The sequence below is a fragment of the Colias philodice genome, chromosome 22 (assembly GCF_061535455.1).
Source record: "Colias philodice isolate Cphi_HAF_F1 chromosome 22, ilColPhil1 Martin Lab GWU primary, whole genome shotgun sequence".
Taxonomy (NCBI): Eukaryota; Metazoa; Arthropoda; class Insecta; order Lepidoptera; family Pieridae; genus Colias; species Colias philodice.
Window position 1 is genome coordinate 967,254 of NC_143107.1, and position 19,501 is coordinate 986,754.

A 19,501-nucleotide genomic window follows, 5' to 3' on the forward strand; every position below is an offset into this window, starting at 1 on the left:
AGGCTTAGATGGGACACCATGGGCGAATATTTTCACTTCCATAAAGCTAAATATAGGCTCTATAATGGCTCAACACATTTATATACATGACTAGCTGTGCTTCGCGGTTTCATCGGCATTTCTCCGCTCCTGTTGGTCTTAGCGTGATGATATTTCACGCCTATAGCCTTCCTCGATAAATGGGCTATCTAAAACCGAAAGAATTTTTCAAATCGGACCAGTAGTTCCTGAGATTAGGGCGTTCAAACAAACAATCTCTTCAGCTTTTTAATATTAGTATAGATGACGGGTACATCCAACAGGAGTGGAGCACTGCAGGTAAAATCGCAGGGCACAGGTAGTAATAATATAAGTAAAACTTCTTCATCTTTGTCCATCCATTTAATTAATCTATTTAGGTACACTCCCCAGTATCCATACTAATATTATAAATGCGAAAGTAACTCTGTCTGTCTGTCTGTTACTCAATCACTACTGAACCAATTTGCATGAAATTTGGTATGGAGATATTTTGATACCCGAGAAAGGACATAGGCTACCTTTTATTGCGAAATATGTACCACGGGCGAAGCCGGAGCGGACCTCTAGTATTATATAAGTCTACAGTTACCTATACTATAAATCTGGCTACTATCCCTAATTGTTTAACTACATTACAGATAGGATATAGCTCGTCCAATATTAGATGTATCAAGACATATGATAGCGAGCCGTTGTCGAGATAACAGCGTATATCTCGTTACATACTCAGACAAAGGTACGTTTGTATTCTAAAACAAGCAGTTGAGCTTTGCGTGTGGTACAAGTGTGGGGTATAGCGATTTTGTTATTTGCTTTAATATTATTATGGCATAAATCAAACAAGATCGTGTATATTATCATAAACTTGGTATTTCATAAAAAGCCTAAGACTAGACTATTATATTATAATCGACAGATATTAGTTACATCGTGACGTATGAACCTGACGGAATGTATGTAAAAGCGCTCATAAAATCAATGCTTGTTCTTATTTCTTACAACGTCTGTGGTAGGCCGTTGTATGTAGGTAGTTAATTTCAAATCTATCACTAAAATGAATGCAATCGTACGTAATAAGTAAATGATTTTTTCTATTCTTTCTATTTCTTCGATAATTGCAAAATTACGTAAATATTAGAGAATTACATTGATTAAAATCATGAGGAGTATATAAATACATGAAATCCAAACAGACAGGTGAAAATATCTATAAAATTTTGTATGGGTGTTATATTATTGACCGAAATAAGTTTTTCACTCGAACCAAACCACATTGTATATAGAGCTAGCTTTTCAGCATTCAGATCTATCCGCAAAGGCTTCGATTTACGTAAACCCACTGCATTTACATTCTATTACAGAAAACTTTTAATCTAATTAAGAACACTTCTTCTATTCATTATAAATGTACTTGTTTGGAAGTTTTTGGGAAGTTAATAACCATTTTAAGTTTTAAAGTGAAACTTTTATTACATCGTCTCAAAGTTTTTGGTCTGTGTAGCGCATGTCGCGTACGTATCGCGGCTGCCGAGTAGTTATCTACTCGGCAGCCGACCGTCACGCGATATGCGCTACACAAAGCAGTGTTCGGAACCGTTCGAACAGTTTCACTTTTACCGTGGTTTCATAAAACCACACAACATTTTTTTTAACTTTGAATGAATTTATATATATTTGATAGAAATTACTCACACCAATATCTTACCATTCTTTTTACGATAGTATGATTATTATTATGTTAGTAATGAACTAAGTAGTATTTTTAACTGAAGTATTTTTTTGGGGTTGTTATCTCAAAATTTCGACTGGGTGAACCGATTTTGATGATTCTTTTTTTTATTGAAAGCTAGTCCCTTCCAGTAGGTCCCAATTAAATTTTATCTAGTTCTGAAAATTTAAAAATGGTAAAGTGTTTTTTTTTAAATAATAATTTACCATGTGCAGCGGGTTTGATCTGTATTATTCTTACCTTACCTTGACTACGTATCATAATCTGTTCAGCCATTCTTGAGGTATACAATATACATGTGTAATGTAGATATTATGTAGATATAAATAAAACACCAAATCGTAACTTATTTATATATATTTTCGTATTTGAAAATTCTTGGTACAATTTACAGTTCTGGACTTAATAATAAAACTAAATTAATGATTCGGAAATTTATAAAGAATGTTCAGTAAACTTATAAGCTGTATTGAGATATGAATTATGCCTGTTTTTATTTTTTTTATACAACCTAATTCCCAATGTTTTTAACTCTGATTAAATATTGTATTATAAATGTAGGTAGTAAAAGTTTCACTTTAGTCAATCACATAACAACAATAAAGAACAGGAATATTTAGGTACTAGGTATTTCATTAAAAAAATAAAATTTTCACGCCAAAATAAAACCTATTTTAGGCAATCTATATTTCTACGCAGTAATTCACAGTTAGGTTAGAATTTCGCATCAAATCAATCCATTTTCCAATAAAAACGGGTATATTTCGATCATTTCTGACGTACGAGTAATCGAACGCAACTGTAATTTTCCCTACATAATAACATTTTTATTAAATAGGATTTGAAATTTTATCGCATATAGACATAAGGTTCATATTTCAATACAGCTAGTACCCTTTCACACGTGAAGCGATGGAAGTACGGTTAACAAATTAGGGTTTTATATTTTGGCAGTTATAAAGAGATATATTTAGGACAAGAGTGTACCGTCAGCAACAAAAGCCAATAACAGCTTATTATTATATATAATATATTAAATCAAAGTATGTAGATGCATACTTGGTTAAAATTTTGAATATTCATGGAATGAAAAACTATGTAGTTGACTTTATTGATGTTCGTTGCTGACGCTACTTACAACAGTTTACCCTCAAAGAGCTAACGAGTCGTATTCATTCAAATATTTAGAACAGATTTAGGTGGCATTGCCCTATGTTTTACATCGTACTATTAAGGATATATGATATGGGTTTTTGTCAAAATCATGCTATGCTTTTCATTTTAAAGCACTGAGTCTTCTTTCAACATATCAAAATTATCTTCCGAGCAGTTGTAGGTTAGTCTTTCAAGCAACTTTTAAAGCTCCAAGTATAATTTTAATTTGTTTTTGCTTATTTTAAAGAATCTGAGTTCAATTGTACCTTATTGCAATTTGATATTTAGATGCAAATATTAATATGTTTATAAAAAAATTGTTTTCAATCACACATACTATTTTTTATGTCATTTCTTCCAATATTTATGTCTCTATTTTTAACGGATGATTGTATTTTGACGATTTTCTCTATGACATAATTACGAGACTGTAAACTTAAGCGATATGATTAATAATTAAAGTTAATCGTTGGTAATAAATTTCGTATTTTTCATACATTCGTAATAATAATAATATTCCGTATGAAATTCTTTTTGAAAACAATACTTTAAATATTCGGTGTTTGAAAAAACATGGCAATAATAGTCAGTGTTTTTAAACCTTTTTCTTGACGTTAAAAATAAATAATTTAATGAAAATTGTTTACTTTAGCCCACCAACTTAGAAGCTTTTTCATAGCCTTATACGAGTACCTCATGGTCTCTCGGCCTTGGGCTTTAGAATTTCGATGCCCTTTTATAATTATTTTAATTGGTCATCTGCAAATTACCTTTTTTTTCATAAAATTTATGAAAACACAAACTTAGTAATACATATTTACAACAATTTTTGTTAAATTATTGTTTTGTTCAATACTTATTTTATTTTTAATTTAATTTAAATTACAAAAAAATGAAAGGTTGAAAAACACTGACGACCGAGTTGTCTATGATTAATGAATTCACTAGCTAAATGGACAGAAATCAAACGCCCATTCCTGGAACAGGTAAACAATTATTTACATACATAAGCGACTATATTGCTTTCTTCATTTAGTAGGTATACATTATTTTAATATACATTTCATAATTTTCTAATATAATCGCGTAGACTTGTTGTAATGTTTGGCTTATCGCGTAATTTATCAATATTGCAAATTGACTGTCTCATCATCTTATTAAAAATTTATACAAAATATTATAAACTATATTGGTATCCATCGTTTATTAAAAATAGTACGAAATTATTGTAGGTAATAAGTTAAAGTGAAATAAAACTGGTATTTATTGAAATTCCTATACGTAAGTTAACACAATAAAAATCTCGGTAAAAATCAATATATACCACAGTAAAACAAACATTACAATCATCCTACATAATTTCTAAAATTTAAATAGTTTTCTTCGAGCGCGCTCGACACACACTTTGCTAAATTGACAATATTTAATAGAACATCTCAACGCGACTGTATTTTTCAAACACGTCGCATACGATTTGGCAAATTTTCTAAATTTTCTATACATTTATTGCATATCTATATCTTTTGTGCAATTTATATTATTATAATACTAAGCGTAGCATAAGTGCTTATATTTACATACTAAATAGGTATATAGTACAAAACATTTTTTTTTGTCTAAATATTTTGTTTACTACTTATATTTTAATTAATCGAACTATATTTGGAACAATTTACATTTGAATATAGGATATTTCAAAAACCAGAGCATAATAGTTTGTTGCAATCTGAGTAACCAAGATAAAATATTAATATCGAAATCGGTTGAGTTGCCAGAAAGAAGAAACATTTCTGCATTTCTTCTTTATGGTAACGAGGCACTGGGCATAAAGAAAAAATAGCCACACTGCTCTTTGAAATATCTTATCTGTATTTTAAGAAATTTTAAAGCGTTCGCACAGAATTCCTTCAGCATACGTGCTTCACAACTAGAGCTACAAGGTATTTTGTGCTCACATCCATTATGGGGATCTTATTTAAACAAACAGTTCTCCCAGGCAGAATAAATATAAATACGTACCAACTAATCCTCAAAAACATTCACGGCAAACATACAATGATCTGTCAAATTTAATTGCAGTCAAGTGACAGATTAAAAAGGAATTCTACCGGGGAAAACTTTTTAAAAACTAATCCATTAATCAAACACTGGCCATAAACAATACTAGAGTAGTAAATAAATTATGCATGTACACCAAAGACAGTAGAGTAATTTGAACACAGGTAATAGCTTAAAAATAATGTTAAATTTTAGCTTATAATTTTATTAATTCCAAATAAAGCGCTTTCAGCACAAAGACTATTATGATATATCATAATGCCGCCTTTGGTGTGCAATACTCACCATAAACACACGTATGTTGGAAATTTAAAAACTATATCGAATACAATGAGCTCACATTTTGAATTTGGAATTACACAAATTGACAGTCTGTTCGCGGTATATAAAGTCAATCGTCGCATGTTTTGCAACAGTGCTCTTTGTAGCGTCTCACGGCGCACATGTTCATGGCCCGTACGTTTTCACAGTACCGGGACGTATCTTTGCATACCCCATCTGTTGATTAAATTAATAGCAAAGCTTTTAGAAACCATATAGCTCTTCTGTAGAAAAAATTAAAGTGAAATTAAATTACATGGCATGCATTGCTTCGTGGTTTTAAACTTGGATGGAAAGGAAGGAAGAATGGATTTAAAATATAAGCACATTATTAGGGATCGTAATTGATTGAAAGTATAAATAAAGTTACATAAAAAACACACAAATTGCTAAGTTTATTAATGTTGAACTGAATCATAAAATCTTTACTCATAATTTTGTATGTATTATAAACTAATCACTTCCCTTATCAATTATACACAGATGATTTTCTTACAATGGAACGGAAAATCGTCAATATGAAATCAAAATCACGTATATTAGTCTCTAATTAATAGTATATTTCAAATCACTACTTGGCAATTAATAGAACACATACCATTAATACAATTCGTTACACAGTTCCTGGTAACATCAGGTCTCTTAGAGTTACAGAGGGCCGCGGCTCTCTCCCTCTTAGCTCGTCTTCTTATGTCCGGGAACCGCCATACACATCGTAGCACCCGGTGCTGCCTGCCTTTTTGACCGCAGTCGCCTATACACTGGAAAATATGTTTTGTTAGTTGTCTTTTTAACACGCTTTATCTATACTTCACTACATAGTATAAAACAAAGTCGCTTTCCCTGTCCCTATGTCCCTATGTCCCTATATCCCTATGTCCCTTTGTACGCTTAAATCTTTGAAACTACGCAACGGATTTTGATGCGGTTTTTTTTAATAGATAGAGTGATTCAAGAGGAAGGTTTATATGTATAATAACATCCATTAAATAGTGGAGAAGTACTGTTATTTTTGAGGTTTCTAATGTGATGTCGTAAATAATTACATTTTTTCCGCTTATATTGCAAACGCAGGCTGAACCCTACGAGTTTTATCAAAATAATGTACTAAGTATTGTACACATTGAAAAGGTCTACAGAAAAGTCCGCGATGGTATATGTCTATCTCTTATGGATAACCCACAATAACTTTTTTTTGTCATTTACTTTTTACGACTTTTAACCAATACAGCATTAATTCTTAACCAATTAAATACCTTGAATACATTGTTCATTTAATATAGATCTATATGGCCCTTTACACCGTATGATTTAAGTGAATATTTTCGAAGATATTACAGATTTAAAAATTGCGGGACGTAGCGTTTGCGGCGGTACCGGCCGGCCGCCATTGCACCCGTGCGAAGCCGGGGCGGGTCGCTAGTAATATTATAAAGCTGTAGAGTTTGTTTGTTTGAACGCGCTAATCTCAGGAACTATTGGTCCGTTTGAAAAAAATCTTTCGGTGTTAGATAGCCCATTCATCGAGGAAGGCTATAAGTTATATATCATCACTCTAAGACCAACAGGAGCGGAGCAGTGCGGGTAAAACCACGGCACAGAGCTATAACTTCTATGTTACACCGAATTTTGACCGATTTTATTAAACGGAAACATTTAATTCAAACTTTGTACACTTGTTAAGGATCGGTTACAATGCAATAATTTCATGAGTAATGAGCTTGTTTTGTATGAAAATTATATTATTGGCTATTGCTAAAACTTAATAATTTAAAATAAGCTATAAATTTATAAGGATTAGAAAAAATTCGATCACTAGGCGGGACTCTATCTTAAAATAACCTTATAACTTTTAAACTAAGTATTTATTTGGAGTCTTATAAGCTTTTGTTTCTTTAAACAAAACGTATCCTAACAACAGATAATAACTACAGTCATTTATTATAATCTTACTAATGCGAAAGTCTTTGACTCCAACTAAAGATGAAACGAAATATTATTCTCATTGTAAAGAATTTCGCAACTACATTCGAGCGACGCAAGAATAAAATTGTTCAAATATTTTCATGATTTTATTCGACTTGACAATTCACAACACAATGGTACCGAATTATTCTCAGCATGGTCTGTTCAAAAGGTTAAATTAACATTCAGATATTGTAAGTCAAAGAGTATGAATCAATTGTGACTTTATGTTTCTAGAAATGAACTATTAATTCTGCAGTTGGTTGCCAACTTTTCGCTTTGGTTCATTTCTTTTAATGTTCTTGTTATTGGCAAGATGCGTTTTGTTATTTTGCATTTAATGAATCATTGTTTAAGGTAGTTATGTCGGTTAGTAGACGAAATTTGAAATAAAATAAAGCTTTGATTAACATCACAATAGCAGGAGTTAAAAAAAATTGTTTTTAAAGTATAAATTACGAAAACAACCATTCCAAATTTTCATGGACTAAATAAAACTATAAAATAAATAAATATACCTAATATTTGTATGTGTATATTTTCAACATTCAAAATGAAGACAGTTTATAAGTAAGTACGTTCCGTGTTAAGAAGAACCGCACACTGAAAATAGTTTCAACTTTACGCTTAAAAAGGTTATATTGATAAGGTTAAAAGAAACTATTTAAAGCATTAAACTCTAGCATGCTCACCTGGCCTTAAACTATCAACTTGTAAACTGCTTTCGATCAATAGGCTAAAAATATACTTTATATTGATAGTCTGAAATAACTGAACCTCTAAATAGATTGTATTTGCTCTATTTTCAGTAATGGCCGTCTCGACTCTAAATAATAATAAAATAGCTTTTGTCATTAAGATAATATGTATTACTAGCGGTCCGCCCCGGCTTCGCCCGTGGTACATATGAAAAATAGATGTTGGCCGATTCTCAGACTTACCCGATATGCACAGAAAATTTCATGAGAATCGGTCCACCCGTTTCGGAGGAGTATGCAGACTAACATTGTGACACGAGAATTTTATATATAAGATTATATAGCTTTCTGTTGGTGGAAGAATTTTTGAAATCAGCCCAGATAAATCAGTTTATAGTTATATTACTAGCCATTTGTCCCAGCTTCACTTGGCATCAAAATAAAATAAAATACCTATAGCCTATGTCACTCTAGAACAACGCATATTTCTGACATTTAAAAAATTGGTAGAATAGTTTTTACTTTACCAAGTGCTTACAAACTTATCAATTCTTTAATCTTTACAATATTTTTAAAGATATAAATAACTGTTTATTTGCTTAAATATATAAGTTTGAATAAACTTCAATTCCGAGAGACTAATTGGATAGATGGAAACATTTTCTAAAAATCCGCAAATAGCTTAAAAGTTTGTACGGTGATATTTTAATGTTTTCTATTTTTGTATGTGAATGAAAATACGTTTAGAAGCAAATTTCGTATGTAAAATTTTTATTTTTATACAAATAAGAAATTCTAAGAATATTGTAATTTTAAAAATGCATTATTAAAAAATCCCAATACTCTAGTCTGATAATAATTAATTTAAATTAATAGCATTTTAAAAACAACACACTCGAACCTTTTTATAAATTTTATTTATTTTTGACCACTCATAATTTCAAATGTTTAGAACGTAAAACGCCTAGTTAAAACAAATGCTAGTTTTTCTTTAGATTTCCCAACAGTCATTTTTTCATCAATAAGGCTTAAAAACCTTTTTTAAAACAATAAAATAACTTTGCAAAAACTTCAAGTTAGATCTAAGTTATCGACGCATGTGTCATTGACTTTGTAGAGTAGAATGCAACGAATGTAATGTCCTCTATTTGACATTCAATTTAATGAAACTTTTCTCTATTGTTAGTTTTATCGGCATTGAAATGTGTTTAATGGCTTTAAATTTTAAATGATTTGCTGAAACTTTTTGTATAATATAAAAATGAATCGCAAAATGTGTTGGTAAGCGCATAACTCGAGAACGGCTGAACCGATTTCGTTAATTCTTTTTTTATTATATTCCTTGAAGTACGAGGATGGTTCGGATGGAGAGAAAACGTCCCTCTGCAATGAATGCTTATTTTTTTGTCACAATTACCTTACTCCAGGGGCCCACGATCCAAACGGGTTTGCACTTCTGTTTTTCTTTGCGCGTCTTCTCAGGACGATGTGCGAAGGAACACGCTATTTCTGGTAGTAGAGTTCCGTTCTCGGCTACACATTCTACTCGACGACGTGTTATTGCTAAATAAACATAATAATTGCGATATTAATAATACTTTTAATGGCTAAAAATAATAAAAGATTGGTATTATTTGTTCCTTATGAAATAATTGACATTGTTGAACACAAGTTACTGTTTATTTATGACCTTATCTTGTTAAAAAAGGGGGTTTAATTACATACAATTTTTCACGAGAAAATAACCAAATAGTGTTTTAATGAAGAAAAATTTCAAAGAATAGTAGAAAAAACAATAAGGTCTGTTTTTAAACATAAATATTTTTTCTTTACTTTATAAATATACTTACCAATTCCTGTCGGTAAGCATCTAACAGGCGACCACGGGGTGGTACTCCAATTAGAGCAATTTTTTCCAACACACTCTCGGACTACAGTCGGCTGTGATGCTATCCTCTTGAGACATTCTTCTGTTTCTACTGTTGTTGTGTTGTTGTTCTTCTTGTGCTATGTTAGAAGGATAAAAATTTTGGATAGTTGATATACAATTTATAATTATTGTTTTAAGAAAACTACTTCATACTGTTCCAATAATTTTCGTAACTTTTTTGTTCAGATACGTATAAAATGTAACAACTTACACACTGCCACCAGACTTTGCCTACATTTTTGAACTATTTAGCTTATTAATATTACACCAAACTTTATAAACCTAACCTCTTCATACATAAATAAAGAATGCAAATTATGGATTATGCTGATACTTCACACTAATGGTAACCACCGATATTTGACACCAACTTTATCTCTGGTATTACAAATTAATCTATCACTAAACATCAAAAATACCTGACAAGCAGCCCCTCGGACTTCATGACCGGTCTGACCACACGCAGCATTGCAAGGAGACCAATCTGTAGTCATCCACACATACTCGTGAGCATCTGCTGGAGTAGTTCTAGAAAATAAACCATAATAAGTGTCATTATATTTTGTAGTGGTCGAAAACAAAATCGATGTTTAGAATTCATCTTTACATATCTATTTCCTGCTACTTTCAAATTATGTTTAGAGGCTAAATATAATATGTTTGTTGGATTCATTGCAATTTATGTTGGCTATTTAGTTTTATTTTCATGCAAGTTACGGCCTTGCCTTCATACGAAACCGCTGAATACGCCGTTCGCATGGGAATTGAATGTGGGTCCGATTTACCTGAGTTAGCATCCAAGTTTACGTCTTTATAATTATTAAAATGTATAAATTCATTTTTTAACTCCGGTCTGCATCGTGCAGACATGGGTGTAAAAGTCTCATTTTAGCTATTAAATGTAAATCTGAGTTTTCTTTTGGGGCCTCCGGCTGCGGGAAATGTAATTTTCACTTTCGTCTATCATTAGAATTGCATTTTTTTTATAAATGTATGCTAATACAATACTTACTCTTAAAAATACTTACTTTTCTATCGCTGTCGTGGACTCGACTAAATCTCCAGCGTCTGCTTTAGATTTACCATATCCTTCTTCAATTGTATTCCGATTATAGTCTTCATTCACTATTATTATATCAGAATCATCATCCATTGGGAAAACAATTTGCTTGTTCTCTAGATTAATCACTTCTGATTTAGGCGGTGTCCCATAGTTTTGATACATTATAACCGGATCAACCATTCTTTGTCCTCTCGAATTGCCCAACGTCTGAAAATTCCAGAACATCTGCACATATCAATTATAACTGCCCAATTATATAATGACTTAAATCTAGATTAATGATGGATGAATTTTGAGTCTTATTACTATAAGTAGAAGACACATTTTCAGCTGCAACCCGTGTTATTACGAACCACCGAATGAGTGATGTTCTGTACAGATTTAAAAGTAAACATGCCATAGTTAGTCCTAAAAACCATTGAGCCATGCTCTATTCTGGTAACTCCTCACCTGTATTTGCATTATAAGGTAATGTAGGCACGGCAATAGACGGGAGCCTCCATTTCTATTGGGTGGTAGCATCTGAGATGATATAGCACTCTCCTTAATCCAAAGCGGCGTGCGAAAATTGTTTATGGTTATTGCCAACGTTAAAAGCATACTATAGAATAGGGGAGACTAGTGGATTTATTATTACGCTCTTATTTATAAATCCTGCATTTATGTAAATAAGTTCGTTTCAAAGGATGGTTTTATAAAAATTATTTCTTATTTTCAATGTAATAAGCATACGAAAATGCGTTATTCATATTTTTATAAAGTTTAGTGAATCGAAGGTTACATTGGATCAAAAAATTGTGGTAATTTAGATTTTCCATGAATATAATATATGTCATTCCATGAATATATGTCATATTATGACATATGCCACAGAGGCATAAATTATCAAGACGAATTTTTAGTTAAACCAAAGTTAATTTTGTTGTATGTTTATGTATCGTTTAACAAATCCTTCTAGTTATTTTCACTGTTTAAGGAACAATGTGAACTTAAAGTTTTATCAATAGCTTAAATTAATCCGTTCCTCCACTTTACTATAATAAAATCAATACTAATTAAACTAATTAGTTGGTGCTTCTTCAGTTAATTCTCATTATCTCCTTTGGTAATAAAGACAATCCTATTTTATTGCCCAATACGAGTATCTAAGATATTAAACACTCCTTTTTAATTACAGTAATTAAGGAAGAGAGATAATTATTATGGGAAAAGATTATATGGGATTTTCCCTATTTTTAAATAGAAAAAGAGCCAAAGCACGTTGTGGTTTTAACAGCGTTTTTAATGTTTTAACGCAGTTGTCCTTTTAACCCGATTACGATAAGAGAAGTAAAGGTTTTCAAATACATTAATATTTTTTAGAAGTTACGTATAATATCATTCTTTACAAGTTATAATTATGTTAAGTATTGATCTAGCTGTTTCAAGCATTAATCGAACAAACAGAGGTAGACGAAAATAATACTAGGTTTTGTTTCTTTTATTACCGACTACTGTCTATTGTATTTTCATATTAAGCATTGAGCAAAAATACCTATTTTATTTTTATGTACTCTCCAACTGAACCCTCTCAACCAACTCAACCCAGCAGTGGGACAGCCATGGCTGATTAAAAAAAATGTGTGCGTGTACAATACAAACGTAAGAAGTGAAACTTCTTTATAACCTTATTTTTCAAAAAATAATTTACTATATGCAACTTGACAGAAATACGTCGAATCATGCGTGGTAGGGATAAGAACAAGATGGCGCGTAACGGAAAAATGTCACGCGTAACGAAAAAATGTTACACTAATTTTTTTTCCACCCCCGATAAAGAAGTTTCACTTCAATATATAAAAAAAAAAACTCTCCAACTCATAGTCTTTCCTATTATATTTGTGACGTAAATCAAGTTTTAACTACACGATGACACCAGAATTACATAGTAAAAACAGTATTCAAATTTAGCGAAGTTGAAGTAAACTTTTAGATGACCCATAATGATTAGTTATCTAGTAAGTTCTATCGTTAAAGTGGCAATAAAATTTATAGATGCTTTTATTACGCCTGTAAAGTTATTATTATTAGTCCGGGATACATCGCCCATTTTTGCAAGTGATTACTATCAAGCTAATTTTTCGTGAGTAGCTTTATTTTTTGATTTGACGGTTCTCAAATATTTATTACGCAATTTGTAGGACAATATGTCTGTTGAATTATATAAGTATTAAATAAGTGAACATAAAAAAATCAGCTGGTTACTAATCATTTATGATGACTTCGTTATCGATACACATTGGAAAGGGGGACTCTTTGATCAAACCATAGATTTTGTAGGACAAATATTTTTTCGAATAATTTAGATAATTATCTTGAGATTGAACAAAAAAAAAAACATTCAGTTAGTAATTAATATTTGAGAACCATCAAATCAAAATATTTTATCCTTGTTTCCTCTAGTAGCTACCACAATCGAGAGTTTCATACATGAAATTATTGGGCATCTCATCAAAATAAAGCTACTCACGAAAAATTAGCTTGATAGTAATCACTTGCAAAAATGGGCGATGTATCCCGGACTATATTGAATGTTATTGTACACTTGGGTGAGGAAGGACTTAAAGTTTGTTTTATTGTGCAGAAGTTTAATATTTGGGCTTTTTAAATTATGGGAGCTAGATTGGGTATTTTCTACTCAGTTAAGTTTGAGGATTTTAAATTATGCAGCTATTTTGATGGTTTTCTGTTGATTTAATTGGAATAGGTGTGGATGTTATTGCATATAGGTATATAGACGATTACTCAATATTTGTATGTAAATGGAATAATGGGATATTCAAATTTTAAGCATTTAATCTAGTACCTAGGTTGTTGGGTCGCAAAAATAAATGTTGAAGCGACTGTTTTAATTAACAATATTTTTATGAATATTGTCATCAATTTAACTTGGTACCATTTTATCCAGTATGTGTCTGTTTTGAGGGGCTTTTTGTGTTATAATGAGTTAAATAAGTAATGAATCACACAAAAGCTTCTTTAACACGACAAAGTCGTGGGAGTAAGCTTGTTGTTCCTCGGCCTTTGAAAATGTTTGTGTTCCTACTCTAATTGGAAATTAAATATTGTTTTTCGTTGCCATGGCAACAATAGAAATCGAATTATTAAACACATATTAAACAACTTTCTTAAGATTTGTTCGTTTGTTCCTTTTGTTCCGGTAAAGGTGTTTACGTGAATACCGTGTTTTGTATTTTTGATAAGAAAATCGCAATTAATTTATGGAATTAATGACCTAGAATATTTGAATGAGCCCGTATTTCATTAAATTGTCATCTATATTTTAATGATCCATTAGGTGATAAATATATTTATATTTAATATGTAAAATATTGTACTTATTGAAAGAACATTGTGTATAACAAATTCTATAAATACTAGATACAAGAATAAACTTTAATATTTTTTATACGGTAAAAGGCATTAACACAAAAACGCGAAACTTGTATCTTTGGTTGTTTATTAATCAAAAAGAGCTGGTCCGATTTTGATGAAATTTTTCATATACAACTAGACTTTTATGGCAATAATTTAAAGTATAATAATTACCTCATTCTCATCATAGATGTCTCTCGCTTGCGAGTTGAAGCTGGGTGCAGGTTTTGTACTCGTGGTCCCACTGCCGTATAAAGCGTCGCGGACTTTGTCCACTTTACCTGGTAAATGTGTTTTAAATGTATTTATTTATGTATGAGAAGACAATAAAAAAAATATAATAATATTTTGTGTTTTAAAATGTTCAGTTCGTTTGTCTGCTACAAAATATTAACGTTGGAGTTCAACATTTTGACACAATACTTACAGCACTCTCCAAATTATTTTTTTTTATTTTAATGAATGAATTTCTCATTTTCATGAATAAACTATTTACTATAGGTATGCTGTTATAACCTCTGTTCAGATTATACCTAATAAGTAGTTAATTCTAATATCTTTAGTAGTCAAGGTGATTATTTCAAAAGCTTCTTTTTTAATGTCTGTAATAGTTTTCTTTTTATTAAAATAATTTTGCTTTATATAATTAAACGTAAATTTAACAGTTTATTACCTTTCTGTTTACCCTTATAGTTCTTTTTCTGGTCACCAGGTCTCTGCTCGTGGGACTGATCATCCGATCTGCCTCCAATCATTGCTCTGTATCTGCCATCGGCTCTGTAAGAAAATAATTTATCTTTAAATAGGTATTCTACTGCTAAAACGCGGTTCACGAAGAATGTCTATTTACTTTGCTGGCCAAGTCAAAACACGATATAATTTATTGATAGTTTAGATTTGACTAGCTTTCCGCCCGCGGCTTCGCCCGCGTTTTCAAAGAAAAACCCGCATAGTTCCTGTTCCCGTGGGATTTCTCGGATAAAACCTAGCCTATGTAATTCATTAAGATTTTGCGTTAAATAATAAAAAACCGCCGATCCATCTTCAAATTGTCAGAACTAGACCTGTAGTGTTGTGTACAATTTAAATGACACGGGAGACACCTTTCTAATATAAAATGGAATCATCAAAATCGATTCACGCAGTCGAAAGTTCTGAGTCAACAATAAAATTAAGAGGAATTGAAAGTCAATTCAAAAAAGAACGTTAGAGAAAGGTTAGAGACTTTATATTTTTAGAACAAAACATTTATAACAATATAGTTTATTATTAACGCGCTGCAGAACAAAGCTGAATTTCCATGACATTTTCTAAGCCCTAGCGTGCTGTTTTCTCAGTTGCTTGTATAATAAAATTTTATAGCGGCCATCTTCCTTGATCGGTCACTTCTACACAACAGATTTTAATGCTTTAGTTGCTTCATATTTTAGTTAAATGGTTTTGTGAATTTGGTATTGCTGTGTTCGTTTAGAAGACTGTTATTGGTTAATAGAGTTATAGATAAGAGGAAAATAATCGAAGTTTATTCAATGAATAGCTAGAAAATTAGAAATGGTTCTTGTTTTACAGGAATTGAGGTCAACTTATATTTTACGGTATTTTTAGTCTATTAAAAAAATATTTAGAAATATATGTCATATATTACAATATATGTACAGATTACCTATGTATATAACCAACATTTTTCTTTCATTGCAGTTTCACTTACCGATCCTGTAACGGCGAAGACGGTTCATCCAAAGCCTTGTGTCTCTCGATCTCTTCACTAGATGGAAACTCTCCAGGTCTCGGCTTCACCAGCAAGGTCAGATTGGCGCTCGACCTTCCAGCCACGCAGGTATAGACGCCATGGTCACGTAGGGATAAAGATGTTATGCGGAGTGCTCCCTAGGGAATAATTAGGGATAAAGTTGATCAATTGTTATTAATATTTATTTATTTATTCATACTTTATTGCTGTGACATAACTTAAATAGGAACTTAATCTAATTATAAATTACAACAAATGGCGGTCTTATCGCTAAATAGCGATTTATTCCAGACAATCAGACGTACGGAAGGAAGTTAGTTTGAGGAGAGGAATAGGGCAGAGCATAAATATAATAACTAATAAGTAAATATTGTTTAATTATAGAGGACTTCGGTTAAGTAGAAGAATAAATTTATAGATAGGCTTCTTCGGATGTTTTAGTATGACGAAGTTTCGTATTTTTTTATCATCATTATGATACGCTACATGGAGTTCCGTGGAAAATACACATATATAATATGATCGCTACCAAAAAATAAATATTGATAATTTTTAATACTCGTATTTTCAGAGAAATAGAAACATTATTTATCTTACGCCGCGAAATGTGTTTATGTCAAGAAATCGTTTTCTATTTATATTAAGACACATGGTCATTTTCTCAGAACAAATCCAGGACGATCTTTTATACTGTAATAGAAATTCATTTGTGCGGAGTACAGAAAACTCTACATTTATTACTGTAGTAAGTTAATTAAGAAAATGCTCGTCTAGATATTAGCTATATTAATAACACGTAAAAGCAATTAAGGACCTAATTATGATCCCTTAGAGACACCTGCGCGCTCATCGCTAATATAAAAAGTAGCGTTAAGATATTTAATAATGTAAGTATTCTGTACAACCGTAAAAGAGTACTTGATAAATATTTTCCACTTGCTTTATTTTGAAATATTATACAAATCCTCGGAGCACTGTCGTAAAGTGGAGTCTACTTGTTCGAATGCTTTGTTTATTTATGAGATGAACAACTGCGTCCTGCTGTTTACTTTAAGGCAATAGTTGGCGAAAACAGAGAAACTAATTGTGTGAGTTGAATAAATTTAAATTCCGAAGTTTGCAATTTAATAAGGAAATTGTGTTGAATTAAAAATTTACTGCTCCTGGAGTGGAAACAGACTTAACAACTTGTAATGACTGTCTGTACCGAATTGTTCTATAGAGATTGGGTTACTAAAATATTTGCGACTGAAATAACTTTATAAATTGTCTCCAATTTGAATAATAACGAAGTTGCAGGTACAGAATTGAGACTGTTCTTTAGTTTAAAGGTTAAACGAAACGCTTTGAATAAACCGATTTGTATTCAAAAATTAACTTGCATGTTTTAATGTTAAGATGAATGTGATTACACAATACAAATCGTGTAAGTTATTCTATTTTACAGACAAATAATCAGCTAATGCTGAAACCTTACCTTTTTTGATATTTTATATTTCTTCGACTTAGAAATTATCTGACTATCCTTTGCCCATTGGATTTTCGTTCTATTGTACCCTTTCACTGGACATTTTATCTTCACTTGTGTGCCATAGAATATTGTTGCAGACCCGCCAACTTTTACAGTTACCTGTATAAATATTTTTTTCGGCTTTATTGAAATATTCTTATGAATATAATACACGTTGATTTCTATCAATAATATAAATACAATTCGACGTTTAAAATTTTACCTAAAAATAATTTAAATCAAAATGCGAAAAAAATGTTCTGGTAAACAAGTACATCGGTAAAATATTATCAATTTTCATTTTAGAAAACAAATTTCAATTTAGCTTTCGTTTAACAATATCAATTTAGGTTTCGCTTAACAGTCTCGAAATATTAAGTGTATCGAATACCTTTTTCTTCTTAGGATCATGTTGTATATACGATGAATTAGCCAGTGATATTTCTGGTGCAGACGTATCCAATAGACATGGTCTGCTGTTACAAGACTTGGTAGACGCTGGTCGTGGTGAATTGCATTGCGATGGCGGCCGTTCCACCACGTGGGATTGGGCCATCACTTGTTTACATATCACCTGTTGAGAATTAGGTATATTAGACTTGATGGATTAATCTTTATACGTACTTGAATAAAATAAAAATATGTGAAAGTATACGTGGTGAAAGTTATGTAAAGAATAACAATACAATGTAACATGTAATAAATAAGTTCCTGAAAAATAACATTATGATTATATTTTTTGATTAAGGCTATTAAAGCAGTTCTATATTTGAGGCGGTTTTTTTATATATTCTATGGAATAAGAAGGATTTAGTGGTTTTGGTGAAAGTTTGAAAATTTTCAACAACTCTAGACACCGAAACAAGATGCGTAGAACCAAATTCTATTCGCAGGTGTTTTCCAGGTCAATAAATTTAAATAGAATTCATTCCGTTAGCAAAAATACTGTCTTGAGTAGCCAATTAAGCCAAAGAGTCAATATTATTGATTCATTCTTGAACTAATAATTTTGGAAAATAGTAATAAGAACTTCGATTAACGAATGCATGCAGTCGTAGTAAATTTTTTCACCATAAATTTTATGAATTTGTGTTTTTGCATAAACAATATGTAAACACTACAAAGTTTAGTCGTGTACCTATATTTTATTCAGCATCTTTTAAAATTTTGATTTCTGGTATATTTGAAGTTTCTCATACTCAATTCGCAATTTTGTTTGAATATTTTTTATTAAAAAAACACTTTGAAACCACTCTATACATGACGTTATGTTTTATCGTCTGTTAATATCTACCAGGATCACATAACAATCAAGAAGTAGTACAGTGAAACCTGGTTAAGTGAGACTTCAAGGGACCTGCAATGTCATTTCACTTATAGAGGTATTCCACTTACCCAGTGTCTCAGATATACAGGTATAAATAAATATCTGTCTCATTTACAGAGGGTTCCATTATTAGAGGTGAGAATACAGGTTATTTCAGTTATACAGGTGCGATCATTAAATAAAATATGTATATGGTAGGGTACAATAAGAATGAGTAAATAAACAATGTTATCTCAGTTACAGAGGTTTATGCATATAAAATTTACTCGCTGTCTCAGTTATAGAGGTAACTATGATGATAAATCGAAAGAACAAATCCCAGATATAGAGGTTTACCTCGTCCCACTAACAGAAGTAATTCAGTGCCAAAGTGTTGGGACCTCAGCATGAGTTCCAGTTATGGAGGTTTCTCACTTATCCAGGTCCCACTTAACCAAGTTTCACTGTATTACAATACATGAGTACAATGTGGGGGTCTTCAAGCGAAGAGTGAATCGGTACCTACTAGGGAAGCGCGTACCATCTTAGACCGCATCTTAGCTTTCCATCAGGTTAGATTG

The 19,501-nt window shown here is 31.4% G+C and overlaps 1 protein-coding gene across 1 annotated transcript in view; it reads right to left on the reverse strand.

The window, feature by feature from the left end:
* Window positions 1–2,475: 2,475 nt before the first annotated feature.
* The window catches only part of LOC149478278 (protein madd-4-like), a 273,451-nt gene continuing 256,425 nt past the window's right edge, over window positions 2,476–19,501 (reverse strand). Inside the window, exons 20-31 of the mRNA XM_089709471.1 lie at window positions 18,006–18,188; window positions 17,582–17,734; window positions 16,063–16,241; window positions 15,028–15,131; window positions 14,529–14,635; window positions 11,391–11,483; window positions 10,906–11,165; window positions 10,297–10,405; window positions 9,798–9,954; window positions 9,365–9,510; window positions 5,883–6,045; window positions 2,476–5,461 (exon numbers count right to left, since the gene is read on the reverse strand). Of these exons, the coding sequence (XP_089565597.1) occupies window positions 5,355–5,461; window positions 5,883–6,045; window positions 9,365–9,510; window positions 9,798–9,954; window positions 10,297–10,405; window positions 10,906–11,165; window positions 11,391–11,483; window positions 14,529–14,635; window positions 15,028–15,131; window positions 16,063–16,241; window positions 17,582–17,734; window positions 18,006–18,188 (1,761 nt within the window). The 3' untranslated portion in view covers window positions 2,476–5,354. The remainder of the gene's footprint in view (window positions 5,462–5,882; window positions 6,046–9,364; window positions 9,511–9,797; window positions 9,955–10,296; window positions 10,406–10,905; window positions 11,166–11,390; window positions 11,484–14,528; window positions 14,636–15,027; window positions 15,132–16,062; window positions 16,242–17,581; window positions 17,735–18,005; window positions 18,189–19,501) is intronic.